This window comes from Fistularia commersonii, chromosome 17, assembly GCF_037954325.1.
Source record: "Fistularia commersonii isolate RoL2024-O1a breed Wild chromosome 17, RoL_Fcom_v1.0, whole genome shotgun sequence".
Taxonomy (NCBI): Eukaryota; Metazoa; Chordata; class Actinopteri; order Syngnathiformes; family Fistulariidae; genus Fistularia; species Fistularia commersonii.
Genome location: NC_141300.1, coordinates 13,519,178 through 13,547,168, shown reverse-complemented (window position 1 = coordinate 13,547,168; position 27,991 = coordinate 13,519,178). Strand labels below are relative to the sequence as shown.

At 49.7% G+C, this 27,991-nt stretch overlaps 4 protein-coding genes across 5 annotated transcripts; 2 read left to right on the top strand and 2 right to left on the bottom strand.

The window, feature by feature from the left end:
* The first annotated feature begins 295 nt into the window (after positions 1 to 295).
* LOC147225247 (kelch domain-containing protein 10-like) lies at positions 296 to 5,686 on the top strand. The gene is made up of 10 exons (XM_086163824.1): positions 296 to 527; positions 1,436 to 1,528; positions 1,638 to 1,859; positions 3,211 to 3,365; positions 3,453 to 3,601; positions 3,684 to 3,768; positions 3,837 to 3,903; positions 4,030 to 4,077; positions 4,160 to 4,299; positions 4,376 to 5,686. The coding sequence occupies exons 1-10, from the start codon at positions 443 to 445 to the stop codon at positions 4,583 to 4,585; spliced, it is 1,254 nt and encodes a 417-aa protein (XP_086019950.1). The 5' UTR covers positions 296 to 442; the 3' UTR covers positions 4,586 to 5,686.
* cax2 (cation/H+ exchanger protein 2) lies at positions 5,676 to 16,473 on the bottom strand. 2 transcript variants are annotated; one of them, XM_086163822.1, is made up of 19 exons: positions 16,324 to 16,473; positions 12,444 to 12,599; positions 12,254 to 12,360; positions 12,062 to 12,176; positions 11,474 to 11,590; positions 11,325 to 11,386; positions 11,076 to 11,228; positions 10,787 to 10,978; positions 10,595 to 10,694; positions 10,372 to 10,513; positions 9,494 to 9,677; positions 9,267 to 9,366; positions 8,482 to 8,603; positions 8,356 to 8,387; positions 7,493 to 7,605; positions 7,181 to 7,421; positions 7,032 to 7,110; positions 6,847 to 6,955; positions 5,676 to 6,074 (listed from the first exon to the last, which is right to left on the bottom strand). In XM_086163822.1, the coding sequence occupies exons 1-19, from the start codon at positions 16,397 to 16,399 to the stop codon at positions 6,001 to 6,003; spliced, it is 2,274 nt and encodes a 757-aa protein (XP_086019948.1). In that variant the 5' UTR covers positions 16,400 to 16,473; the 3' UTR covers positions 5,676 to 6,000. The 2 variants fall into 2 exon arrangements, with proteins under 2 accessions (XP_086019948.1, XP_086019947.1); XM_086163821.1 differs by lacking the exon at positions 5,676 to 6,074 and adding an exon at positions 6,105 to 6,740.
* Positions 16,474 to 20,080: 3,607 nt separating this feature from the next.
* Positions 20,081 to 23,197, top strand: LOC147225245 (zona pellucida sperm-binding protein 4-like). The gene is made up of 8 exons (XM_086163689.1): positions 20,081 to 20,495; positions 20,603 to 20,787; positions 20,879 to 20,976; positions 21,065 to 21,225; positions 21,309 to 21,501; positions 21,795 to 21,942; positions 22,525 to 22,600; positions 23,094 to 23,197. The coding sequence occupies exons 1-8, from the start codon at positions 20,081 to 20,083 to the stop codon at positions 23,195 to 23,197; spliced, it is 1,380 nt and encodes a 459-aa protein (XP_086019815.1).
* Positions 23,198 to 23,518: 321 nt separating this feature from the next.
* tmem263 (transmembrane protein 263) lies at positions 23,519 to 27,266 on the bottom strand. Its single transcript, XM_086163828.1, has 3 exons — positions 27,116 to 27,266; positions 25,291 to 25,359; positions 23,519 to 24,799 (listed from the first exon to the last, which is right to left on the bottom strand). Exons 2-3 carry the CDS (start codon positions 25,355 to 25,357, stop codon positions 24,498 to 24,500), a joined length of 369 nt encoding a protein of 122 aa, XP_086019954.1. The 5' UTR covers positions 25,358 to 25,359; positions 27,116 to 27,266; the 3' UTR covers positions 23,519 to 24,497.
* Positions 27,267 to 27,991: the final 725 nt, after the last annotated feature.

Genomic DNA, 27,991 nt, shown 5'->3' with positions numbered 1-27,991 from the left:
TCGCTTGACAGCGTAGTGACGTTGGAAAAGTTTCCAACGTCACGAAGGACACGAGTGGTGAATTCACGCACGGCACCAAAGGTTTGCAAGGCTGCAAGCATCATCTGCTGCTGGGATCCACGGGAAACCATTGCGGCAACACTTTTCCAAACCTTTCAACAACTTCGTGTGACTCTTGAACGCAGCACGGAGAATGAAGGCGTCATCTGATTCGTCAGATTGAGTCACATGTGTGTAACACGCGTTCTGATTTGTCAGCTCGGATCACGTGTGTGCGCCCCCCCTCCCCCAGGCAGCAGATGTGGACGGACCGCAATGTTATTTGAGGATGTTGTGATTCGAGCACCGCCGAACGTCTCCCGTCCGCGGCGTCCGATCCAACCGAACCAGGTCGACGTCCGGAGCCCCGCGTCCCAAGCCTCCGCCGCGGCGGCGTGACAAGATGTCGTCAGCCGAACACGACAGAACCTCCAGCCAGCTCAATAAGTTCGAGAAGCTATCGTCGAGGCCCTCCATCCGGGACTCAGGTTTGTAAACAAGAATCCCCTCCCCGGCCGTAAACCCCCGGGCGGGTCGGCCGATCTCCAGAGAGCCAGCAGCGGCCCCTCGTCTGATTCACAATCCGAAATATCGTGCTTGAATCGGGGACTCTTCCTCCTGCAGCTCCGCGGCGACCCACGGGCCGAGGCTAGCCCACGCCGCTAGGGAAGCCGCCAGAGAGTGGGTCCGCTCCTGGTTGAAAACGTCCCAAAAAATGGAATAAAATAGAAAACTATAAGCTTTAAATGAAGTGTGTGTGGTTGTAAAACACCATTACGTAGAAATGCGTTGGGCTGCTGTGTCGGTGCACACAAACTCCTGCAGGTCGAGCCATTACAACCAACTTAACCCTGTTTAATGAAGTTAATAATTCCATAAGGCAGTCTTTAAATGTGCTAATATTAGAATCAATACATTGTAGCCCTTTGGGAATAAACACAATTTGATTACTTCGAACTCAAAACCCCCCAAAAACATGTCATATCTGTATTTTTCAACCTGAATGACCGCCTTTTAGGCTATCACTAACCCGGATTAGTGGATCAATGCTGTTTGCACTGTTCAAGTTATCTGCAGTCTTGCAAGTGTGCATTTCTATGCTGACGACAGAGCAAAGACAAAAATAACTCATTCCTCTTTGAATCATTGAATGAGTTTGACCCCAAAAACTGTGATGCTCCAAAACTCTCCAGCTTCTCACAGAGGAAAGAACGCAACGTGACCTCAGATCTTCAATGGAAATCTCCTTTGAACACACAGCTTGTTGAAAAGAGCATCATCCAAACTCCTTAGAGAAGCAATAAGCGTTTGTCTCCTGGCGAAATTTAGATTGAAGCTAACGGGCTGAAAAAAACTAATATGATGAGTGTGCGTTGAATGACTGTCCTTTTTGCAGGCTTCAAGAAGCGTGCGAGATGGCTTCAGGCTCGACGCATCTTCTCCCCCTCCTCCCCCAACCTGCGCATCCCAAACAGGTTCCTCAGAGAAGGTGAATGAGCGTCTCGCGGTCCACATCAGCGGCGATCATCTGACGCTGGAAATGTGGAGAGGCTTGTGCTGCATGAGTGTCACAGTCTTCTCCGTGTGGTCCATCCCAGGCCACTGCGTCCCCCCTGCCCGGAGCGGCCATCGCTGTGTGGCGGACAGCGCCAACCTGTACGTGTTCGGGGGCTACAATCCCGACTTCGAGGAGGCCGGCGGCTCTGAGAACGAAGACTACCCACTTTTCAGGGAGCTGTGGAGGTTTCATTTTGCCACGGCGACCTGGCAGCAGGTGCGGACGGAGGGCTACATGCCCACAGAGCTGGCCTCCATGTCGGGTAAGGAACGCCGGTTTCCCCTCGGGTCTTTGCAGGACGGGATTCGGTGGCAACCCTCTACGTGTAGCTGCTACGGTCAGGTCTTCTCCAGGTTGTCCGGCGGAGACATGACGTCAGGCGCTTTTTGTTTTTTCTCTTATCGCGTTCATGTCCTGCTGCTCGGCAGCAAACATCCTGCCGGGGGCTGAACTCGCCCGGTGGAAGCAAAGAAACAACCATGAAGGTTGTGCTGGTGGTTCCGACCTGCGGGGTTATGACTCAGATACCGCAGCCCTTTCACTCCTTCAGTTTATCCTGCCCGATCGGTTCTCGTCTTCATATCCGACCGATGTTTGACAAAGCTGCAGAAATATCGAGGTGATTCTGAAACAGCTTGAGACGCCAGCAGGACTTTGTTTCCTGTAGGACCTCCTGCCTGAGAGGAGGTACAGTGGATAGAAGGTTCCTGCTGTGACAGCAGACCTACACAGAGATCACCCTAATAACGGTGGGTAAAAAGCTGGTATCAGGAGAAAGTCCAGGTACCCTGAGGACCAGGCTCAGCTCTGGCTGTCCTTGAGCTTCATGGTAGGTCCATCCTGGTTAGGTGCCGGCACCGGTCCAGCACCGGTTCAGTAAGTCCATCTCTCGCCAGCTCTCTCTGTCCCATTACCTGAAGGAAGCGGCTCCAGTTTTGGGAAAGCTTTCCAAAGCCGCCTCCTAAAGCAGGGGTCGGGAACCTTTTGGACTGTGAGAGCTATAAGACAAATATTTCTAAATATATTTCATCGAGAGCCATATAGTATTTTTAACGTAGAATAAATTAAATATGTCTTACTTTTAATGCGACCTCTGGGGCTGCATGGATTTGTTCGAAACGCCGCCTTATATTTGACTGTTTCATCAATGCAATCATAGCATATTAGACATACTGCAGATCCAAAAGCAAATTCCTCTGTCCATGCTTTTTTACTTTTCGCCATCTTTTCCGTTACAAGGGTTGACGCAGATGAACTAATTGGCTATCTGATAAAATTAATTTCTTCACCCTTACAATGACCCGGATGTGCTCGGAAGCCAACGGTTCCTGTCCCGACGAACAGGTGACCTGTGAAAGTTATCTGCAAAACGAATTTCTGTTCACTTTAAAATGACACAGTATTAGGAAGAAATATCACAAGTATTTTAAAATCAGTTCCAAACTGATTTTTTTTTCTTTCAACTCAAAATTGTCTGGGAGCCATATGCCGTCACCTGAAGACCCATATATGGCTCGCGAGCCATAGGTCCCCGACCGCTGTCCTAAAGGGTTTTAAAAGCAGTCTTCAGGCTGTCCTCTTACCTTGCTGCTTATCTTCTCCTCCCCTCCCAGCCGTTTTCCACGGCAACAACCTCCTGGTGTTCGGCGGCACCGGGATCCCGTTTGGAGAGAACAATGGGAATGACGTCCACGTGTGCAACGTTCAGTACAAACGCTGGAACCTGCTGAGCTGCAGGGGGAAGAAGCCCAACAAGATCTACGGACAGGCAAGTTCTCCGTCCGGTTCTTCAGAGTGCACCTTCCGGCCGCGCTTCCTTGCCTCAGACCTCCAAGCCCTGTCGTCCACGCCACAGGCCATGGTGATCATCAACGGCTACCTCTACGTCTTCGGAGGCACGACCGGCTACCTTTACAGCACCGACCTGCACCGGCTGGACCTGACCTCCAGGGAGTGGACTCATTTGAAGCCCAACAACGCGCCCACGGATCTGCCTGAGGAAAGGTCAGCCCGCGGCGCGTCTGTGTGTTTGACTTTCTCCCAATCGCCAGGGCGCCGATCAGAGGAGAAAATGTGGTTTCCGCAGGTACAGACACGAGCTCGCTCACGACGGACAGAGGATTTATATTTTAGGAGGCGGTACTTCCTGGACGTCGTATCCCCTGGACAAGGTGTGAGGAAGCAGATCCCAAAGCGTTTACCCGCCGGCTGTTTTTTTAAATTTGTTCTCTGTCGTCAGATTCACGCGTACAACCTGGAGACAAACTACTGGGAGGAAATCTCCACCAAGCCTCACGAGAAGATAGGTCTGTGTTTTGAAAAAAAAAAAAAAAAAAAAAAGTTTTTTTAAAGCAGATTTTTCTCTGAACCACTCACAATGCTCATGGAAGAAAACGGTTTCTCTTACTTTGCTGCCGTCCCGTCGTCCACAGGTTTCCCCGCCGCCCGTCGCTGCCACAGCTGCGTGCAGATTCGAGACGGTGAGGACCGTTTCCCGCCATCCGCCATCCGGAAACAGCCCGGCCGCGCACTGATGCTCTCTGGACGTCCCTGTGTTTTCAGAGGTGTTCATCTGCGGGGGTTACAATGGCGAGATGATCCTGCCAGACCTGTGGAAAATCAGCCTGCGGACATTTCAGTGGACGAGGCTGCCGGCGGTGATGCCGGAGCCGGCGTACTTCCACTGCGCCGCCGTCACGCCGGTCAGTAGAAACCCCCGGTGGTCCCGCTGCGCTGCAGGTAGAAGCGCTGATGTTCTCGTGGCCGTGTCTCTTCCAGGCCGGCTGCATGTACGTCCACGGCGGCGTCGTCAACATGTCCGGAAACCGGAGGACCGGCTCCCTGTACAAGGTGTGGCTGGTGGTCCCCAGCCTGCTGGAGATGACCTGGGAGAAGCTCCTGAAGACGTTCCCCCACCTGGCTCGGCTGTCCGCCTCGCAGCTGCTGGGCCTGGGACTGACTCACACTCTGGTCCAGCGGCTGAAGTAGGTGCAGACATCTCAGGCTTCGGTGACGGGACAGCGGGGATCGTCAGGAATCCCTCTGGAGACTGAAGGAACATCTCGACCGACGGCGGGTCTCTGGCTGTCTCCAGCTTTGGTGTTCCTGTTTCGATCCCTTCTCAGTCTCGTGCGCCGCGTCTCCTTTCTACCATCTTTCCATCCATCAGTCCAGAAAGACCAGCCAAACATCTCCCCCCTTCTGGAACGATGTCTCTTGACGGGGTTGTCCGGCCTGACAGGGGTTGTGTCAGGTTGGCTGCTGCCGTCTCCACTGTGAGGAGCTCCACGCCGGGGAGATCTGTGACTGCGCATCTTGGAGGACTTTCACTTCCTAGTAATTGACCCGAAATGAGCTCCGTTCTCCGGAAAGCGTCCGACGGCGCACCAAGCTCACAATGCTCGTGCCATTTTTGTTCCGTCTGAGAAGCTCGCTCCTTGAGCTCAGCTCAGAGCTTCACCTCACCCAGGCCTTGGGATCTCATCTCCTCCTTCCTGAGCTCCGTGCATGAGTGGCCTTCTCCCCCGAACCTTCTCAGCGAGAGGTTCTCCTGCAACATGAATCCACTGTTGTTTTTATGAATGAATGCCTTATTTTGACTTTGGTTCCCCGATTCTCGCCCCGAGTGCCGTTTTAACCTCCTTTTACTGTGAAAGACCGCCGTGTTTAGCTGTCTGTTCTCTGCCGCGGTCCCGAGGAGCGTCGTGGAGCTCCCGCTGAACGACTGCTTCATGTGAAAATTGCTCCTCAAACCTCAGCCTTTCCTCAAACTGCAGAAAAACGTGTCGATACTCTGCAGAATAGACTTTCCCTCGTTCACCACAGATGTCATGGCAACAATGTTACCACGGTGCCGTTTTTATTATTATTATTATTATTAAAATTTTAATTTTTGTTTTCTTGAGTTGAACATGGCATGGCCTTATTTATGTTGGCGCGAGGCCGAGCTGCTTCGCCGCGCCCCGACATTCCCATCCTCTTCTATGTCGCGGGAACGCTGGCGGGGAAAGCGGCCCCTGGCTGTAATGTACATTTTGTAAATCATGTCTGTACAAATAATAAAAAAGCACAGGCCAACAGTTTTTCAAAGGTGTGTATTGACGAATTTGTAGTCGCCTACAAGCCATTTGTGTTTCTACACAGGCTCAGCTGGACAGGGATGTGTCAGAGGGTTAAAAACCATACAAAACATCATAATCAGTCTGTTTATCATAGCGGGGAGCTACGACTGAATGAAGTTAGAGCGTATAGATAACAGGAGGGGGTCGAATGCCTACGACTACACCTCCATGTTCACTATCTGCGTTACGGAGGTGATCACATGAGGAGCTACGGTTTTAGTGCTGGAATAGGAAGGAGTGATACTTGGTCGCGGGTGGGTCACAAAGAGCCGGGCAGGTTCCTCAGCAGCCTGCAGGAGACGGAGCGAAGTAGTACAGAGCCATGAGGATGAAGTACACGATCACCAGGGCCGTGCCTGCCAGAGAAAGAAAGCGAAAACACGTCAATCCTCAGGCACTTTCTTCAGGAAACTGCAGGTTTCTGGTGGACCCTCAGCAGAACCTGTTTTAGACCGCTGCTTCAACAGCATCTGCACCTTCTGCTCAGAGTGCAGGGACTCCTTTGTATTCTCATGCGAGAATACAAACATTCATCATCCATAGACAGAGTTGGGTTGGAATCTATCCCAGCTGTCTCCATCCTGGACCAATCACAGGGGCCCATGGAGAGACGTCCAACCATTCACACATCTGGACAACGTGGGGTCTCCAATGAACCTCCTGCATGTTCGTGTGTCTTCCTAAGAGCTCATGGATCCGATGGCTCCAGGCCACCGCATCTGCACCTTCTCCAACATTCATCCATCACTCAGGATGGAGCCTGTCCCAAGTGTGATTGGGCGAGAGGGGCTTCACCCTGGACCTGTCCATTCCATCACAGGGACACCTATGGAGACACACATCCACGTGTCTGGACAATGTAGGGTCTCCTCTGAACCTCCATCATGTGTTTGGACTGCGGGAGGAACCTGGAGAACCCACACAGAAAGGCCTCCTGCGGGAATCCAACCGGGTACCTTCTGGCTGTGAGGACGAGGTTCTGACCTTTAACCTCGTGGTTTCCCTTTCTCGAACATGAACCTCTTTTTTGATAATATGTCGAAGGTGCAAAAAACAATGTCCGGGTTAAATCCATCGAATGAATGTCATCTAATCTGACTTGCTTTTCCAACTGCACATTGTTCTCACCTTGGAAATAATCTGACTTGCCATCCATGAAAATGTAGTTGACAAGGATCACGCTGAAGATGCTGGTCCACAGGTGCAGGTCGCTGAACAGGAGGACGAACCCCATGTCCTGGCAAAACAGGGGAGGAGTCAACTGGGCCGTCGGTATGATTGACAGCAGGATCGGGAGAAGACGGGGGTCTTACGTAGAAGGCGTTGACCAGGACCAGAATTGGAATCTGTATCATGCAGACCTGGACGGCGATGCAGCTCCCCACCTCCAGGCTGAAAGGCAACGACCACCAGAAGGTCAGCCTCCAGACGGCGCCGCACCGGCGGCTGAGCGAGGCCTCACCTGAGGCTGATGTTGTTTTGAAGAGCGAACTGGATCCCGTTCACGATCTCCGGGATCTCAGGGACCATGGCCAGGACGGTCACCCCGATGAAGTACTGGGAGATGTTGGGCTGGTGGAGGATGGGCTGGATGTGCTCGGTGGTGAGGTCCGCGCACGCAGACATGAGCACGGTGGCCACGATGAGGATGGCCATGGCTCTCCACCTGGACCAGTGCACCACCGCTCCGTGCTGGCCCGCCACTGGAAGGAGATGGCGTACGTTAGCGCCGCCCGAAGGTCCATCTCAGCAGACGCCGGAGGACGACTCGTACCCTGACCCTGTCCGACATGGATGTCATAGATATGGGAGTGTGTCTTCAGGGTGAAGATCAGTCCGATGATGTAGGCGACGGGCAGGAGGGCGCAGACGGTGTACACCAGAGGCCTGAGGAGGAACACACCACCTTCAGAAGGTTTAGCATACGTTTCATTATTTGATGCATCGTCTCCTTTGGGCTGCTCCCTCCAGGGGTCTCCACAGCTAATCATCTGCTTCCATCTAACCCTGTCCTCTCACACCAACTAACCCCTGTCTTCTCTCCCTCCATCCATGAACCTCCTCAGATCTTGCCAACCCATTTCAGTGTGGCTTTACCTCCTGAACATCTAACATGGACTCCTTCCTGATCCTCCCCATCCTCATCGCTCCGAAAGAGGAACCTCCACATCTCCACCTCTGTCTCCTGTCTTCTTCTCGATGTCTCCAGACCGGACATCATGGCTTCCCTTCACCTCTGTCTTCTCCTTTCCTTTCTAGCTCTTTTCTCCACCCGCTCCAACCTGCGTGCATGACCATCTCCACCTCCTCTCCCTGCAGCCTCACCGTTCCACTCGGGTTCCTCTCGTCCACACACACACACACACACACACACACACACAGACACACACACACACACACACACACACACACACACACAGACACAGACACAGACACAGACACACACACACACACACACACACACAGGTATTCTGCCATGCTGCCGCTAACCTCCACCCCTCTCCTCTCCAGGTCACACCTCCACCTCTCTAGATGTTCCTCCACCTGCTCTCATTGCCCCCCCCCCCCCCCAGGAGTAAATCAGATATTTGCTCGCTTCACGCTATCGGTGCATAAACATGAGGAAATCGTTCTTACTCGACGTGGTTGTGGAACAGAGTGCCGTTGTTCTGTTGAGCAAACACAGGTTTATCACATCATGCAGAACACAGACATGGCAGTGACAGTGCGGAGGGTCGGTCCGGCCGGCCGAGGCCTTCTGACCAGGTCGTAGTGGCAGTTGTGGCAGATGAAGGGCCCGCTGGCGTTCCCCGCGCTGGAGTCGGAGCAGGCGTCGCACACCAGGCTGCCGTAGGCCTTGGAGAAGAGCGTGGGCGCGAACACACCTGCCGCACAAGACGCAGGGGGAGGCGGTCAGGTTCTCCCTGGAGTCTGACCTCAGACCATCTGAGGAGGATCAACAAGTGCTTTGGCAGCCGAGACACTGGGTGAGAGGGTGAATGGTTGTATGTCTCTCTATACGGCCCTGTGATTGGTCCGGGGGGAATCCGCCCTCTCATCCAATGACAACTGGGATAGGCTCCCCCGTCGCGGGATAAGTGGACGGATAATGACCAAAGAAATTATATTAAAACAAATGAAAAAAAAAAAAAAACAACGAAATTCTATAACTTCTTCACCCGTGGTGTTTGCAGTTTAATGCTGTTGATATCTGGAGAACGTTAGTGATGATGATGTTCTCCTGCTCTACAGGCCCAAACTAGAACATGCAGAGAAAAGATTAACGTACAAAACAAAACAAAACCAGTGGCTAGGACACTAAATCCTCAGTTTTATTGTCCCTGCAGATTTTAACATCTGACTTGGCCTCTGAAGGCCACCGTCGCCAACGAAGAAGCGTGACGGACGCTGAGCAGCTCCATCTAGTGGAGAATTTGGGGAAACTCCGGCTTGTGTGACCTGCTCACTTTCACTGCCACTTCTAAATCCCAACCGCAGAGCTCGGCGACCTCTGACCCCGGCAGGGAGCGTAGCTTTCGGAGACGTACCTCCCACAGAGATGAAGAGCAGGGCAGAGCTCACCCCGGTGCAGCGGCTGCTGAATCTCTGCTCGCTGTGTCTCAATCCACCGATTATCATGCAGATGCCCTGGGAAAAAAATACAAACAAATAAGAGCCAGATGTCAAAACAGAGTTCTTCCTTCTTCGATCTGAACTTCATTCTGTCCCGGCAGGGGGTGGACTTTGAGAAGATGTAAACGGCGAGGTCGCTCACCGGGATGAAGAGGATGCACCCGAGCAGCGTGCCCGTCAACGCCGCCTTCACCACCTCCTGCAGGCACGGATTGGCCGCCCGGTGACCCCTGAGCAGCGCCGTGATGTAAAAGGTCAACTCGGCGATGGAGCCGAAGGTGGCGTTCACCACGGCGCCCACGGCGAAGTTGCTTTGGGCTGAGATGCTGCAAGCGGGAGAGCATGAGGCCTCGTTGGAGAAACTACGGGTCTCTGATACATTTAATATGTGAAAACGGAGACATAATGTCATATCACGTGATAATAAAGAGGGATTGGCTGGGATTGAATGGTCGTATGTCTCGATGTGACGTGCGGATGAGAGGGTGAATGCTTGGATAAGTGGCCCTGCGATTGGTCCAGGGTGAACCCCGCTTCTGGCCTAATGACAGCTGGGATGTCTGTGGAGGTTCCCAGTGATCCAGGTCAGGGAGAATTCTTGTTGAAATCTTCTTGTCGTGGCAACTGGACACGAATTTCTTCGATGAAGATATTCGTCTCTCATCCCAGAGGCTTCTTCAGTTCAAACAATTACATGGGGAGTTTCCCCATATAATTGCCAGGGTTTGGGGCAGATCTAGGTTATCGTGACTTGTAATGTAAATGGAAGAGGTGATGGGCCTAAGAGGTTTGGTCTAAGAGGGTCGTTATGCTAATAGCGCATCGTTCACCGGGGACAACATGGACAATAAAGCAAATAAAAGACAATGACAAGTCTTCAAGTGATGAAATTCAAGTCCAGTTGCCACAACAAGACGACAGCTGGGTTTGGCTGCACCCCCGCGACCCGGACTGCAGGACAACCAGTATAGCCGACGAATGAATGAATGTCCTTTACCTCAGCTTGAGTGAGCGTCTTACCTGGCTATCCCCATGCCGATGTAATACGACAACGGAATAATGGAACCGACTGCGATGGCGAACTTCACATTGGAGCTCGCGTACCGGTTTTCCCTGTCGATGTACCCGATCACCATGGCGACAATCACCAGCGGGAGGAGGTCTGACGTGATGGTCAAATATAATAACGGCACTGGAGCGTGACCGGCACCAACGAACCAACGCGGGTGAAGGAGAAGGATACTGACGGCGAACACGTTGATCCCGTCCACCGTGTACTTGTAGTAGTACCAGTTGGCGGCGTGATAGCAGCACAGGAGCGCCCTGGTCTCCTGGCCGTGATGCTGAAGTGAAAGACAAGCGGATCAAACCGACGGCGAGGAGGTCGAAACCGTTCCAAACCCCTGATCTCAACGGGGTCAAACGTCGTCCTTGCCTTCCTCCGCGAGCACGAAGAGACGCACACGTCCTCCGGGGCCAGCAGGAGGACCACGGCCAGGGTGCGGCCGCTCATCTTGGCCACGGGGATGGTGAAGACCAGAATCCAGGAGAGGAAACATACCAGCGAGTGGACGACCGCGAGGACGGGGTAGCCCAGCAGCAGCCACACGTAGGTGGAGAGACGACGCTGCGAAAGAAGAAGCAAACCCAGGAGAGTAATTCACCTTGTGCGACCTTCTCGTCGGACCCTTGCTAGGTCTCCACGGCGTGAACGGTGGTGTTACCCAGTAGGCGGTGCGTGCTGGAGGCTCCTGCAGGTCTGGGACCATCACCTCTGTGGGTGAGGGGAGCAGAACCGGGGAGTTGTCCTCAGCCCCGTCCAGCGCACAATCACAGTCTGGCATTCGCTCGCAGCATCTCCTCAACGTTTTGCTCACCTGAGGGACCACAAAGGGTGAAAGCAACGATGGCCTTTGTATAAACTAGACACTCAAAAACCCGTTGTCCTCCGCCAAGGCGGATGCGAGCAGTACCTCGTGGATGGACTTCCCGAAAGGCCACAGGAAGTAGCAGGACAACTTCCAACAAAGTTTCCCTGGGACAACAAAAATAAGAAATCACTCTTGATCTGATGTTCAAGGATCAGCCCTGTCCTCACCTCCTGTCAGAAGGACCCACCTACCGTAGGGAACGCCGGCGATGGTGATGAACATGAACGTGCCGACGAGGAGGTAAGCGAGAGAGATCCACCAACCGAAGAGGAGCAGATACGCTACGTTTCCGCATGTGATGAAATGACCTGACAGCAGAGACAAATGAGACAGGGACGCTTCTGGGCTTACAACTTCACTGTCACGCGGCCTTTGTCCGTTTTTGTAAAGGCAACACTTTGGTTTTCAGAAGGACTCAAAGGAAACGAGAACATTTTTCTCGGACAGCAGAGGAACCAGGGATGACAGAATTCAAAACTATCTCAGCTCCTTCTCTGAAGCGGGGGTATTTTTCTGGTGCCACAGGACCTCATAGGTGGTTAGCAGAGGTAATTAGCAGATAAAGCCTACCTTGGTCAGACGGTCATATTCTTGCAAAATGGACACAAGCACAGTCAAGTGGAGCAACAAAGAGGTCCAAGCACGGAGTTTGAGGTGAACGTCACATCCTGTCCCTACCCTGGTTCCTCACTGCCTGTACTAGAACGTGTTCCCCAGGAGGAGGCTTCTTCCTAGAGCCAGATTCCAGCTTCTTCAGCTGCAGTCCCAGCGGTCCGTACCTGGTCCAGTGTGGGATTTGATAACGTTCAGCTCCGAGTAGAGCTCTTTGACAACTTCTGAGCGGTCTTCGAAGGGACGCTCCGTCACGTGGCTCTTCCACTTTCTAAAACCAAACTGACACGCACACACAGATAAGCCCGGGGCCTGTTGGGAGTTTCCCATTTAAAAACATTTGCTTTGTAACTTCTCACCCTGTAGTTGTTGACCAGCTTGTTTGCCTCCACTTCGTTCTCCGCTCGGATGGTCCTCTTGCTGTGGATCTCCTCCCTGCTGTCGTCACAGGCGTGGTGGCTCGCCACTGGAAAGATAACGGACTCAGGACCCGCGAGATCGCTGCTGGACACCCGAGGCGAGCTGCTGCTGCAGCTGCCGGATACTCACATGTGTGAGACGGCAGGTAGGTCGGCGAGCACAGGGCCGGACACATGGAGTTATGAGAAGACAGGGTGCCAGTGTTCTCTGAGAAGCATCGTTGGCCGTTGCATTCATGCAGGCCGTGATCGTGGGCATTCTGCTGATCGCGTTCTGATGAAGAATCTGGAACAACAGGCCATCACAGTGCTGTTAGGACGTCAAAAACAAACGCACAGGGGCAAGACGGGTCGTGATACGGGTCACGTGAGCCTCAAACAAAAAGCAGGATGACGGTATAAACAGTGACTGTGCGTGAGTCAGACAATTATATTTATTACCCCATGGTTGCAAAACGAGAAGGAATCCATTTACAGATCTCAGACAGCTGAAAACTGTCACCGGAAGCTCGCCTGAGGGCAGATGTGAGTAACTCCCACAAGGGGGTTTTGTTTGACAAACTAAAATCTGTGTATTTTCTTTTTGCATTCAGTCTCAAGTTTCCCAAACCGCGTGATTTACTTTGAATGCCATCTATGAATGCCTTCAGATGGATGTCTTAGACCGACCCTGTGGCCTGAGGAACCCGGAGCAATGGCAGAGGAGCTGTCGGTTTAAAAGACAATTTGATTTCCAGTCAGAATTTGTCTTTGAGTCGAACAGTGCGACCGCTTGGCCAAAGTCCAGGGCGACATCAGGCCTCAAGGGCATGTCTTGAAAAAAAACCCACAAATGCAATCTTCTAATTTGGGAGAAAATATGGTTTTAGAGACGTGATTGAGGACTGGAGGAGATCTACACTTCTATCATGCTCTGTAGCCCCTGTGCATCTTCAGGACACAGGACACTGCCTCTTTGGGTATGCTTGCTTATGTGGATCCTGGACCACAAGGAGTGGCATCAGCTTCTTCTTGGTCTCTTACTTTCTCCATAACACTACACGGACGACAACCCCATTCACAACGGTTGCATTGCAAAACCGAAATATACGGCCTTGTGAAACGAAGCCTCCAGAACGTCCACGGACTTCTTCAAAATTAGCCCGAGTAGCGTGCCAAGCAAACCACAAGCTACCTGTGAATGCAGAAACGTATTATACCATGGTTGCAGGGGTCCATGACCTGAAGAGTCTCCTCAAATGTTCTGTCAGAGTCCCAAGTAGACTATTGGACTTCTTTTGGTATGACAACTCCATCCAACCTAGTGGCTGCACAACAACTCACTTAGTCAGATAACAAACCCTCTCACCTTGGACCTCCCCAACCCCAGCAGTTAGATACAAGAGCTGCCAGAGGAGCGACGTCTTTAAGGAGAGGTACCAAATACAATTGGCACCCCAACATTTGACCAGGACCTGGAGGACAGAGATCCTGTACAGACACAGTTCTGGTTGAGGTTTGCCACCAACCCCAGAGTACATTACAGCAAAGATATCTCATGCCCTTAGACTGTATTTTTATTCAGAAGTTATGATCTCACAGTATCTCCTGGCTCAGATAAGAACCTTCTCATGATAACCCTTCACCTCATCTTCTCAGCTCCATTCATCAGAGGCAGCCTGATCCTGGCGGTCTCCACTTCCACATAAACATCTCATAAAAAACCTCAGCCATGTTTTCACTCTCCCTATAAATAGCACAAGGGGGGAAGGGGGGGGTGTTTGGATCCTGGGTCCGGTTTCTACCCCGCATTTTACGTGACCTTCCCCCGGTAACTGACTCACCCACTGATAACTGGCTCCAAGGGTTTGTCAGATCCAGAGTTGTGCAGCAACACTTGCTGAAGAGCATCTCTGCCCTTGGAGTCCGTCATTTGGGTGGGATGTGCAAATCAGCTGTAGCACACTCGGCTCACCACCTCCCACCAAAATCCTCCAGCTTGTGAAGCTACTGTACCCTCTGTTGATGGTATGAAGAACTTTCCTGCTCCTCTGATTATCTCCTCCATCATCTCCTAGGACATTCAGTGACGGTCCAACGTAGAAGATGGGCCCACCAGAGGATGGACTTTCTGCCATGTCTCAGGAACCTGCCTGAGGACCTACAGATTTCATTCTACACTGCAAGTGTCCAGTCCATTCTGTGCACCTCTGTGATCTTCTGGTTTGGAAACCAAAAAGGACAGAACCATTAGGACTGTGGGAAGAATCATAGTTGCCAAACTGCCTTCTACCCAGGACATGTACTCCTCTAGAGTCAGGAACATCACTTCTGACCCCTTCTGACTACCGTAGGGCAGTTCTAGCACAGTAATGACTTCTTCAGGAGGCCATTCCTGTGCTAGATGGACACCCGAATCCCCAAAAGTATCTCAAACATCATGTCATTGTTTACCTTCCTGTTAGGAGGAAGTGTGACTTGTCAACTGGAGCCAAACTACTTGTATGTGGGAACAATTTGGTCAATCAAGCTTGATGCTTATTGTGGTACTCTTCAGCTTCTTTCTTTCTTTCTTTGGCTTCTCTGCCCCCTCTCCTCCGGGACGCCTGTGGTTAAATCTACTTTGTCAGACGCAGAGCGGTCGATATCCCGCACACCTTTGCTTTATTTGTCAAGGTTTGAAAGGCTCTTTTAACTGGCGGACTATTTCGAGAAACATAAAAGCAGGCACTTATCAGACATACTGTACGCTCCCTCCAAAGCAAACTCCGTCCTCGGCCCGGCCGAGAACCGTCACCCGCGCTCATGTGAGCAAATATGATTATATCTGTAGTTCAACTCAAAGACTACCAACCACAACAGCATGACAAAAGCCCCATTTATTCTGAAGGACAACCAGGGGCATGACTGCAATTAGAGCCCCTGGCTACGAGTTGCCCTTGGTCCTTCAGTTCATTCACTTCAGCTGTTCATCTTTGCCAAAACTAGAAGCTGTTGGGAGACAAGACAGCAGCAACCCGCGACTTCCCCTTTCCGATAGAAACTGTCCAGAAGCTCATCTCCTCTCGTTTCCTTTTTCTTTTGCTCCCTTGGTTTCCTGCAGTTAGAGCTGATCGCTCTGTTAATTCTTGCGGTCCGTCTGCATCGTCCCGTCCGGGTTCGGCACGTTGGTATCACTCTGGACTCGGTCAAAAAAAACAAACACCGTCATTTGGAGAAGATCCGGGCCAAACCCGTCTGAGTACGGAGGATTTTTGTTCGCTAACACGATCGTCTGTCTTAAGTATCGAGCGTCGACAGTCCAGAGCAACGGCGAGGGGGTGGAGGAACAAGCGGGTTGGAACGGGTGGAGAAAAGACGAAAAAGCATCAGCTAGAAGGAAAGGAAAGGTGGTGAAAGCAGAGGTGAAGAACAGCCAGGGTGTCTGGTTCGAAGACACTGAGGAGAGCGCAGGGGGCAGAGCAGGAGACGGCGGAGATGAAGATGTGGAGGTTCCTCTTTGGGAGTGAGGAGGATGGAGAGGATGAGGAATGAGTCCATCAGAGGGACAACACATGTTAGATGTTCTGGAGATAAAGTCACACTGAGATGGTTTGGACATGGACAGAGGAGTGGTGGTGAAGATGCGGGTAGAGGGATGCTGAGGTTGGAGCTTCAAGGCAGGAGGTCTGGAGAAAGACCAGAGAGGAGGTTTATGGAAGGAGCTGATTGGCTGTTGGCTAGATGGAGACAGGTGATTGGCTGGGACACCTGAGAGGAGCAGCCCAAAGCAAAAGAAGAACCTTATGTTCTTCTCATTTATACCCGATGCACACAATTTGGAACTGTTCCCTAACAAATCAACTTAAAACAAACAACTAAACTTTTATTTATCACTGAACGCTAACGCACTTGACGTAAAGCGTCTCACGTGCTTGCTGGCGAAGTGCGTTGATATTTTCACTCCTACTACTAAATAATATAAATGAAATAAACAAGTAAACACCGAGTCCCAGGGGAGCGACCCGAATCCCGGAGGTGCATCTCCTCACCTGGACTCCGCTGCGGCGGCGGCGGCCTCCTCCGCCGGCTGGCCGCGTCCGGGCTGTGCGTGGACGGCAGCGACATGTTCGCACCGCCGGCCCAGAGTCTGAAGCTCCCCGGCTTAGACGCGACGGCGCCGCGGAGGAGACGCGCTAATTCGCCGGAGAGTCGCGCCGCGGGGGATTGTGGGAAATGTAGGCAGAATCGGTTTGGAGTCTTAAAGGGGACGTACACCTCGGGGAATGTACGCATGCGCGGGGGCAGACCATGACCTCATGCCCCAAAATTTCAAGTTAAACTTTATTTATTTGGTTTTTGGGCAATCGGTGGGCACAAGGAGTAGTGTAGCAACCTAAAGCAGATCCAACATCTAAATACTAGACCGGGTAAAAAAGATGAAGTTTAAATACAGTGAATCGACTCAAATGCCTGTGAATAAACTGTGTAAATGACATCCGTACAAGGGCATAAGAAAACTTTACATTTTCGCAATTTGTGCGAAGTGTGAGGCATAATACACTGAGATATATTACACGAAAGGAAAACATTATGAATATAAGAATAAGAATAAGAACAACTTTATTTATCTCGAAGGCAATTGTTGTGCCAGAGTTTCAAGTAAAACATAACAATAATAGATAATAGTAGGAAATTGTATAAACAGTAAAAAAAGGGGGAGAATAAGAAATACAACTAAAACTATAAAGTGTCAAAGTGAAGGCTATAAAGTGTTTTAAGGTCTTAAGTACAAAGATTTTGAGATTCCCTGGGGCTGAAGGAAGAGGAATTAAAAAGTATATATTGTATATATATATAAAGTATATATATAAATATATTGTAGCGTTTTACACCCGTGTGACGGTAAAATGTATGTTTAATGAGCAATAGCTGTTGTTGGCCACAGCCACGCCATACAAACCTGCAATACAACTAACTGTTCCCACTCAATTCCAGGTAAAAAAAAAACCAAAACAACAGAATTTATTGCACCCCAAACCCCACCCACAAAATCAAACAAGCATCAACATAACCCCAACATTTGTGACTCGCTACACTATAAATGCAGATGCAAGGCTTATTCGGTTTTATTACAAATCAATCACATTTATGTAGTTCTTTTCTCCAAATGAGCCCCCAAAACTTCTTCACTTTTTACATTGGCTGTGAGAAATACTTTTTTCAGTGCTTATCGAAGCAGGTTGTTTGGTCGCTGCTGCGACAAAGAAGACCTCAGATCCTTTCTTGAAAATGACCTCTCGCAGCTTGCAACTGAAAAGGCGATCGTAAACAGTAATCTCTGCGAAACACACAATGTCCGAAAAAAAAACCACATATAAAAACATAGTTACAGCCGTTCCAGAGCTATTCACTGACCTGAGAAGGTAAAACAACCAATCTAGGTGCACGAGAAGCTGAAGAAAAAAGGGAAAAAGCAGGAAGGAACAGCCACAAATATCATGTCATGCGTGTCAGCTGATTGGCGAGAAGTAACCTTTTCTCCAGGCAGAAAAGGAACACCGTGTTAAAAGGATAAACACCCCGACGGCATTTCTGTTTTCTCCTTTCTCTTCTTTTTAGTGGCCACAGCCAATCGCCCGCCTCGATCCAACCCTCTCCTCTCACACCAACTAAGTTAGTGTCCTCTTCCTATCCATCCATAAACCTCCTCTAGACCTCCTGGCTGGCAGCTCCAACCTCAGCATCCTCCTGTACATATCTTGTGAGAAACGCTCTGCAAAGCACCAGCCAGTTTGGTGAAATAATTCTTCTGCAAAATGAGAAGTCACAGCTGAGTGGGACCTGGTCTTATTTGCTGTGACTTACAAAAAAGGAAGTCAAGTCACAGCACAGATGTGATCTCAGATGATTGTTTTGTTCTCTTGTGCTTCTTCTTGAAGGAGCAGATGCTGTTAGTGTTCAGAAAACATCTCACCCCAGTCCGGTCCCACCAGGCAGATGATGCAGCTCCACATCATGGTCTGACGGGGTACAACCATGAAACATTATTGTCCATCCGTCCATTCATCAATTCATGTATTCATCATGTAGACCGCTTTTCGTGCAGTTAGGGTCGTGGGTTGGGGGGGTGGAGCCTAGCCAGCTATGATTGGTTCCCCATGGACCAATCACAGGGCCCCCAACAGAGACATATGACAATTCACCCTCTCATTAACACATCTGGACAATATAGTCTTTTTAGGGCCAATTTAGGGAACCTGGAGAACCCAGAAGAATCCCCAAACAGATACCGGGAGAACATGGAGACTCCATACAGAGGGGCCCCTTTTGGGAATCCAACCAGGGACCTTCTAGGTGTGAACTGGAAGCTCCGACCACTGCTCCACCGTAGCGCTTGCCTCGCATCCAGCGGGAAATATCAGTATTTATGTAAAAAGTCACTAGAGTACATGAAGTACAACCAATCACCTTCTAGAAAGATCCTTAGAATCCGTGCAACCTGCAGTGTCAAGAACTTCTCCAGCTCGTATCTCTGATGTTCCTCAAAGCTGATGACCTTCTGTCAAAGTGGTGGTGAGGATGTTCCCTTGACTCTCCGGGGATTTCTGCAGCTGCATAATCTTTACGTGTTTATTTATTCTGTTCTGAACAGACCATCTGGAGGAACTGGGGATTTGGTGTCTTGCAGGACATTTGTGCATGTAGACAGGAGGAGACATCCCCCGCACCCCCGAAGTCACCCAGACCTTTGACTGTGGTGCTGTTGGTAAGAGATAAACTGCTGACTGAATGAAACGTGATAGAGAAAACAAACAGCCGGCGGCTGTCAGGTCACAAGGACCCTTTATTTTTTTGGAAAGTTTGAGTGACCCAAGTGTTGGATCGGTCAATAAATACTTTGGAGTCAAACAATCAGAAGTTTCAGGCACTCACCCCACAAGGTGGTCCTACCACTAAATAATCCATCCATCCATTCACTATCTACACCGATTATCCTGCAGTCAGGGTCGTGGGGGGCTGGAGCCTATCCCAGCTGTGATCGGACGAGAGGAGGGGTTCACCCTGGATCCATCACACACAACCATTCACCCCCTCATTCAAACCTCACGGACATCCAACCATTCCCGCTCTCATTCATATACCTGGATATCGAAGTGTCTCCAATGAATCTCCTGAATGTGTTTGGATTGTGGGAGGAACCCGGAGAACCCTGAGGAGCCCCACGCAGACACGGGGAGAACATGAAGTCTCCACACAGAAAGGATCCCGGTGGGAATCCAACCAGGGAACTTTTAGCTGTGAGGTGCACCCACTCACCACTACACCGCCGTCCAGAAATAAAGCGGAGAAGCAGACGAGACACTTAAAGAAGTGTTTACAGTCGGAATCTCTTCATCCGAGGCTTTTATTAGAACAAAGACTGACGTCCAAATGTTCTGGCGAAGCCAACCACCAATCTGGGGGATGGATGGACTCGTGCGTCACAATGCGCAACCGGGAGACAAAGTACACTGAGACCTGGGAAAAGGGTTTTGTGACCCGAATGAAGGATTGGCTCACGAGTTCATGTCAACCTGCCCTCCTTCCCATGCCCACCGATGCCAGCGGGTGAATCATTCACCTAAATAGACCTGGAATCGAACACGATGCACCCACGATCGCTTTTGGGTGAAGCTACCGAGGGATTGATTGGTACTGATGTGGGAAGGACGTGTTTTTTTTCTATCTGGTCTCAGAGGGTATAAATATAGCGTAGGACGCGAAGGGCTCACATAGAGAGTGCCTGGGCTGAGCTGCTGTGGAACCATGGCGACCTGCCGGAGCGCCACCTCCGTCGTGGCCATAGTGCTACTGGGGTGCTCGCTGTGGTCCGGACTAGACGCCGGGACAGGAACGCAACAGCGGGACAACCGAGATTCTCAAAACTCACAGTCGCATCGGCATTCACAAGAGTCTAACCAACAAGGAAACAATAGGCAGGTCACGCACGGCGCGAAGAACAACAATCAGAAAACGTCTCAAATTTTCGACGATCAGGTCTCCCAGATCTCCGGCATGTCCTACATCCTGGGCAAGTCAGGGGCTCCCAAGCCGCCGGCTCAAAAGTGTGAGGTGGACCCGAGCGCTAGGATCCCGTGTGGACTCCCGGGAATCACGTCGGCGGCATGCGAGGCCATCGACTGCTGCTTCAGGGAACAGCAGTGCTACTTCGGAAAGGCGGGTGAGTTTAGTGGCCCTTTGGTGGAGTTCACCGCGAAAGCCAAAGGAGAAGCTTTTCAGTTCAACCGATAATATCTGACCCTTAAAACCGGTTCTTCTTGGCACCAGTGACCGTCCAATGCACCAAGGACGCCCAGTTCATCGTGGTCGTGGCCAAAGATGCTACCTTTCCAGACATTATCACCGAGAGACTGACACTGCTGAGGAATGACCAAGGATGTACCTACAAGGACTCCAACTCTGCTTTTGTCATCTACCACTTTCCTGTGACGGCCTGTGGCACTGTAGTGAAGGTAAAACCCTTGTTTTGAAAGAGACATGGTAAGAATAGAGGTCAACGCAGATTTTTTGACTTTGCAGTGCCATTTCCCCCGCCTCTCATAGGAGGAGCCTGGATTTATCGTTTATGAGAACTGGATGATCGCCTTACTCGAAGTGGGCCTCTCAGAACTTGGTGCCGTCACCAGAGACAGCTCTTTCGAGTGCGAGGGCCGTCGAGAAAGATAAGAATGATAATGAGCGAATCCGGCTTGTGGCCAGAGCGACTCAGCGGCAGGTCTGTCTTTGCAGACTGCGTTTCCAGTGTCGCTACGTCAGCAGCTCTGCCGAGAGGGTGAGCGTAGACGTCTTGGAGCCTCTGCCCCCGCAGTCCCCGGTGGTTGCCCGCGGACCCATCCACGTGGAGATGACATTGGCCAACGGACAATGCTCGTCGAAGGGCTGCAATGACTGTAAGTCGTTCCCGGTGTGGCCGCCCGCAGTGATTGTCGACAATTCGGGAAAGTAATAGTGACTTGTATCTCTGTTGGCACAGTGGATGTGGTCTATAACTCTTTCTATACGGACGCTGACTACCCTGTGGTCAAAACACTGAGGGACCCTGTGTTTGTGCAGGTTCGCTTGTTGGATAAGACGGATCCCAACCTTGTCCTCATTCTTGGCCACTGTTGGGCAACCACAGGTTTATACCCCCACAGTTTGCCCCAGTGGGAAATTCTGATAGACGGGTAACTAAAACTTTTTTTTTTTCATTATAAAGCCTGTTCTAATATGTCTTCTGATAGCTTCTGATACGCCTGATCCCTATGACCACTAATTGTAATGCGGGAAAGACATTCAGGTGATGTCAATACTGAATGTACATTTCACAGAATTTCTGCACAAAGCCGATGCATAGTGCCATGTTTGACAAATATCCTTGTAAATCACTGAAGTAACTCCAATAATTAGCACGTGTGATGACGCAAAAGCAGTTTCCCAAATTATTTACTGGTCGTTTCCAATGATCTCCTCTCCACAGGTGTCCGTACAGTAATGACCGCTACATGTCCAGGCTGGTCCAAATTGACCATACCTCGGGGCTGGAGTTCCCAAATCACTACAAGCGTTTCATTTTCCAAATGTTTACCTTCGTGGACGGCAAAAGTATGGATCCTCTGAGTCAGACGGTAAGCAGAGATTATCTAAAAATCAAAATGGATGCTGTAAATGAATGTCAGCCAGGGTTGTGAAGAGTTAAGAGCATGTGAAGTACAGCATATCAGGATGCAGTCCTTGCTGGGTAGTTGTGCCAAACTACAAAGTACCAAATATCCAACCTTATATCCAAAATTGTTTTTCTTTATGTTCCAAGATTTGCCCCGTGACACTTCAGTGCTGCACCTTGTATGATTGCAACAGACATACTGTACTTATTAGCACTTACCAAGGTGCTCAGGCTAGCATGTTGCCAATGGCTCCAGCAGGTCACTGGGAGGGTTTCATCCTAGACCGGTTGCCAGCTGTTCACAGGGAGACATACAATCATTCACACATCTGGATAATGTAGTGTCTCCAATGAACCTCACGCAATTTTTTTGGACTGTGTGAGGAACCTAGAGGAACCCCATGCAGACACGGGGAGAACATGGAGGGTCAACACAGAAAAGGCCTCCCTATGGGAATCCAACTAGGAACCTTCTTGGTGTGAAGGTGGAGTGCTAACCGCCTTGCTGCACCATGATGCATCAAGTCCACATTACTCTTTCCAGATATACATCCACTGCAGCACAGCAATTTGCACTCCAGCACCCGGCCACATCTGTGAGCAGGCTTGCCTCAGGAAAAGTACGGAACTCGTTCTCGACGCGCACAACCGGTTAAGCGTCGTGCTCGTGGATCTAACAATGTTTGTGCATCCATTCGCAGAGAGACACTTGGATGCGATGGTCTCGAAGCCGAAGGGCGCGAGGATTGTGGCGTCTGTGGGACCGGTGATCCTCAAGTAGTAAAGGACCTGCTTTCACGTCCGGGAGAGTTAGAGGACCGAAGGAACAACGTGGCGTCCAAAGTCGTGATACAGCAGTGTGATGGGTCACCTGTCAGGTGAGCTGAGGGTGAGGAGATAGACAGAAAAAAGTAAACGGACCCACAACTCGCTGTCGTAAAACTTGCATTAAAAGGGGTTTTGTTCTGCTGTGAACACTTTCTGCTTATTTGCTATAAGGTGTAGTCGAGGACCACAACCTTCTACTGGCCTTGATGTTTAACAATGACTGTATATAAGTCCTGTCGTGACCTGATCTCAAAGGATGTGAAACTCTTCCCGCATCTGTGTCAGTTTTCAGCAAGGAATCCCCGGTTCTGAATGCAGACCTTGAGACCGGCAGCATCGGCTCCAGCTTCTCCTTTTCCAATGGACTCTGTTCCATGGATTACGCTTGATTTTCAGTTGCACTTCTCGCTTCAATAACTCTGCCGAATACCAAATCCAACAAAGAGGATTCTAGACTGTGCACATGGCTTCATGAAAGGGTATCCGAATCATTCACTATCGACATCGAGGGTTGGAGGGTGCTGGAGCCTATCCCTGCAGTGACCGGTCGAGAGGCAGGTTCACCCTGGACCAATTGCCGGGCCACAGGTGGAGCCATGCAGCCAGACCGAGTGTGAACATATCAAAGAAACCCTGGAATCTTCTCATCCCAGACAAACTCCTCATTGTTCTCATGCAGCATGATCTTATTCATACGCAAATACGAGACGTACAGAAACTCCAGCATTTATTTACGTTAAACAGCTTCTGAGTCGAACACTGTCAAATGGAAAACATTATTGTTGAGCAAACATCTTGACATGCATTGACACGGACAACAGAAAATCATAGCTAATCCCAAAACAAAGCCAGTTAAATAATGAAAAAAAAAAAAAACCTCAACAACAGTACATGACGATCCTTTGGAAAATGTTGAAGTAGAATTTCACTCTTTGAACAGATGGAGCTTTGGTGGTGTTCATCCATTCTGAGGACAGATAACTGTCGGCCTCCAAGAAGCCACAGTAACACGTTTCAATTCCAGAGACAGACTAACTGAAGCTAAGGATAGCCACCTGAAGAAAAACACTGCAAGCTAAACGTATATACACTCCTGACACCGTCACACACCGTCCAACTCGCCATTAGAAAGTCCATGTTCTCAGCTGGCAAGGTGACCACCAGATGGCGCTGCGCAGATCATCGCGCCCCCCCATTTCTGCACCCTGAACACATGTGTAGAGCGGGACCTTCTCCTGTGAACGCTTGAAGCTCTGTCTATGGGTCAGTCGAAGATAAGTCACGAAACAAAAAGCAAACATCAGTTTTACATCATTACGGATGAACGATTGTCTCTTCAGCTACGTCTGAGTGTATTCACGGGTCCTTTCGTGAGAACGAAAATGAAAAAAAAAAAAAAAGAAAAAACAAACACACTTTTGAATAATACCAGGCACTTTGAAAGGTTTGGGGCGTTGTATTTCAGTAAAGATCAGTACCTTCTTACTTCGATGATAACTGATAAAATGATAATGAGAGGTTAACAGAAATGCAGGTTCAAATAAAAAGAAAAGAAACACAACAGACCCCCTCCCCTCCCTCCCCTCACAAAGACATGTAAACTAATCTGAGTCAATCTGCAGCTTGGTCCATTCACACCCCAACAGGCAAACACACCCCAGCAGTGTGGGATTCTCCTCTGTTCCCCAATCAGTCAGATTTGTCCTTCTTTTTGGTCCCCCCTCCTATTGGGACCTTGCTGGCGACGGCAGAGCCGACAGCCGTCACTCCTCCAGCTACGGCGCTCGCTCCGCCTTTCACCAGCCCGATTCCCATGGCAGGCACGGCGGCGACTGAGCTGACGGCAGTCTTGGTGAGGTCCAGACTCTTCCCTCCTATCCAGGCCACGCTGCCAACCGTGGCTCCTAACGCGCCCCTGGTGGCGCCGTAAAGGCCCCCGGCCAGCCTGCCCAACATACCCGGCTGTGCCTGCGGGTGGTCTTTGAGGGTGTCTGAGCAAAACATGTGAAAGATGATGACATTAAACACGTCGCCCCCGTATGCACCTGTTCCTAATGTATTGTCCCTTCACTCGCCTTCTCCTACTGAGAGCAAAGTAATTTTTAGTGCCCAAATCGAGACTTTTTATGATCCAAAGGGTTCTGCTGAATGTGTCGATAAATTATTTTATTGTTATAATTAGCCAGTTCTTTGCACTTTACATCAAATGGCCGGCAACAGTTGCCGGCCAGAGCTAAAGCCAAATGCTACAAGGATATGAAATGAGAAAACTCACGAGAGCCAACCTGAAAACAAAGGGTGTTTTGGTATTTGTGCTTGGAAAACACGATCAGTGCTTCATGACGACACAGAAAGACGACTGCAAAATTCAACCCTCTGTCGTTTCACTTTGGCCCCTGTGCCTCATCTTTATTATGTTAACGGCAAACAAATGAAGTGACTGCAATGTCTCCTAGTCCGAGCACCTGCTAACTAAACATACCTGAAGCTTCTGATTCATCGTTGAGGTCCGCAGGAACCTCCTCAGGCCCCTCCTCTGCCTCATTCATCTCTGTGGGAAGACACGTCACACAATCACTCAAAGGGCCCTCAACACATGTCAAGTGCAAATTCATAAAGGCAGTTTTCATAAAACTTAATGGTGTGATGAATTGTGAGTCGAGGAGGAAGACCTTCAAAACTGCAGATTCAACAATTGAAACATTAAAAAAAAACCTGTGAAAGTCCTGAAACGCCACTCACTGTACCGGGAAACTGGGGAACCTGGAGAAAACTCACAGATACTGGGAGAACATACAAAGCAATTGAACCAGGCGCCTTCTTGCTGTGGGGTGGCAGCTCTTCACACTGTGTCTAATACAATTCATTATACGTCAAGTTCATTTCAGGAAAAAGAACACCTCCATGGTAAAGTCTCTTTCTTACTCCTTAATTTCCTTCGAGATTAATAAAGTATCTCAACTTTCTGAGACTAGAACTGGCTTGCAAACGAGACAGAATGAAATTTTTTTTCTGTAAAATTAAAACATGCTCGAGAAACGCTCCTCACGACAACATTTTCACTGCATTCCATCAAGGTCACTCAAATGCCTATTATATTCCAAAAGCTTCTCACAATGTGCACATTTGTAACTAAAACTGGGGACTAGCGATTTCGTGGTAGTGCTTTGAGATGAAAACCCGAGCAGGTGACAGCATGCATGCAGTCCAAAGAAGGAATGGAGACTGTTTCTGGGTAAACATAATAAAGGATATTGCTTTGGGTGTGATGCTGATTCTAAAACAAGGCGGACCAGTTTGCTGTATGCCACTGGGCTGCACAGACTCAACTTTGTTTTACTAGGATTTCTATTAGATAAACAAGTTTTAGATTTGTTCTCCCGAAAAGCCACGTTGACGTGACAACCCCCACGACTGTTGGGCATGCAGCACTTTTGGGCCCTGAGCCGAAGTGTTACATTGCTAGCAAAAGTTGCTGAACGTTGACCAAACTAAGCTACCAACCCAACTCCGCAAACATTATTTTGACAAAACTTAACCGAAGACACCCGGACCAAACTAACCTAACGTTATCTTAGCCAGACTTAGAACTAATATTATTTCAACCAACCTCGGTAAAATGTTATCCGGACCAAACTTTGAGCTAATGTTATCTGGGCGGAACAAAGCTAATGTTATCCGGACCAAACTAAGCTAACGTTATTCGGACCAAACTAAGCTAACGTTATTCGGACCAATCTCAGAGCTAAGGCTATCTTGATCAAAGTTTGAGCTAATGATACCTGGACCAAATGAAGATAACATTATCCTAAACAAACGGTATCTGGGCCAGATTCGAGCGAACGTTATCCCAACCAAACGTAATCCGGACCAAACTAAGCTAATGTAATCCGGACAAAACTAAAAGCTAACGCTGTCCTAACCAACTACGAGCTAACGTTTTCCCGGGTCGATCTCGGTGGGCAGACGTTTCCAGGAATCCAAAGTTGGACTTGTTTTCCCCACTCTTAAAACGTTTTAAAAATATAACTCTTGTCAAACCCCGCGGCTACTCCAAACGCCTCCCCGGTGTCATCGCCCTGCATCTGTGGGCAAACAGCCGGGGGCAAGATGACTTACATCACGTTTACACGGTAAATAAACATGTTTAGTATACAGCTATTAATGCATGTATATATATGTCTCGTCGTACGCCAGTGGGAACGGTAACGGCTAATCTTCTCATGGGTAACCTTGGTAGTTCAGCAGAAGTTCTAGTGGCTCAAACAACCGAAAAAGTGTCGCCGACCCCGGCGGCGGGGACTCACCTGGCCCCGGTAGCTCTTCTCAAACCCCTGCGGCTCACAGCCTTCGCAACATGGACTCTATTTCTAGCCTCTTTGGGGAAAGTAGGTTACGAGGCTTGTAGCGGCTCAGCTATTGTTGTCCTTTTTTTGGAGGAGGATCTCAGTCTCCACCCACGGAGGCGCGTACACACACGCGCGCGCACACACACACGCGCGTACACAGACACACACACACACACATACACCACAAACACACTCAGCGAGGCCTGGAGGTCCAGCTACTGGGCTCGTCTCTGCTCAGTGTTTCAGACAACTTTTTTTTATTGTTTCAAAATGATCTAAAATAATCTTTAATTGTCAGTTTTTAAGTGTCCTATTTGTTGTCGGATGTGGTGGGCTGCGTTTGGCGGTAGCGGACACGGATACATCGCCATGACAACCCTGTCTCTATAGCGGAAATGACCTTTAACCCCTTTTTCAAATGTCCTCGATCAAAGATCGTCTCTTTGAAGTAAGACGTCAAACGTTGGCGATAAGGAATTACCAAATCATGTGGCTTCTTTGCAGGGCTAACCTACATTATACATACATCTGCAAATAAAATTGCATTTTTTTTTTTCCCTGGAACAAATTCATCGATGCAGTTTGTTTTAGTTGACCTCTGTGGCTATGCCTGAAACCAGAACTATAAAGCATCTCTGAAATCACAAGTTAGACATGCAAAATGTGGCAGAACAGTGGAAACCACTGTAAATGTGACCGCCTGAGGAAGTCACATGCATTGTTACAGATGCCTTCACCTTAAATAGCACTCCAAGAAACAAATCTGGCTTTTTCGTCCTACTTGGTGGACTATCTTTTCTAAATTAACTTTGCTCATGTTAAAATCCCACCTCG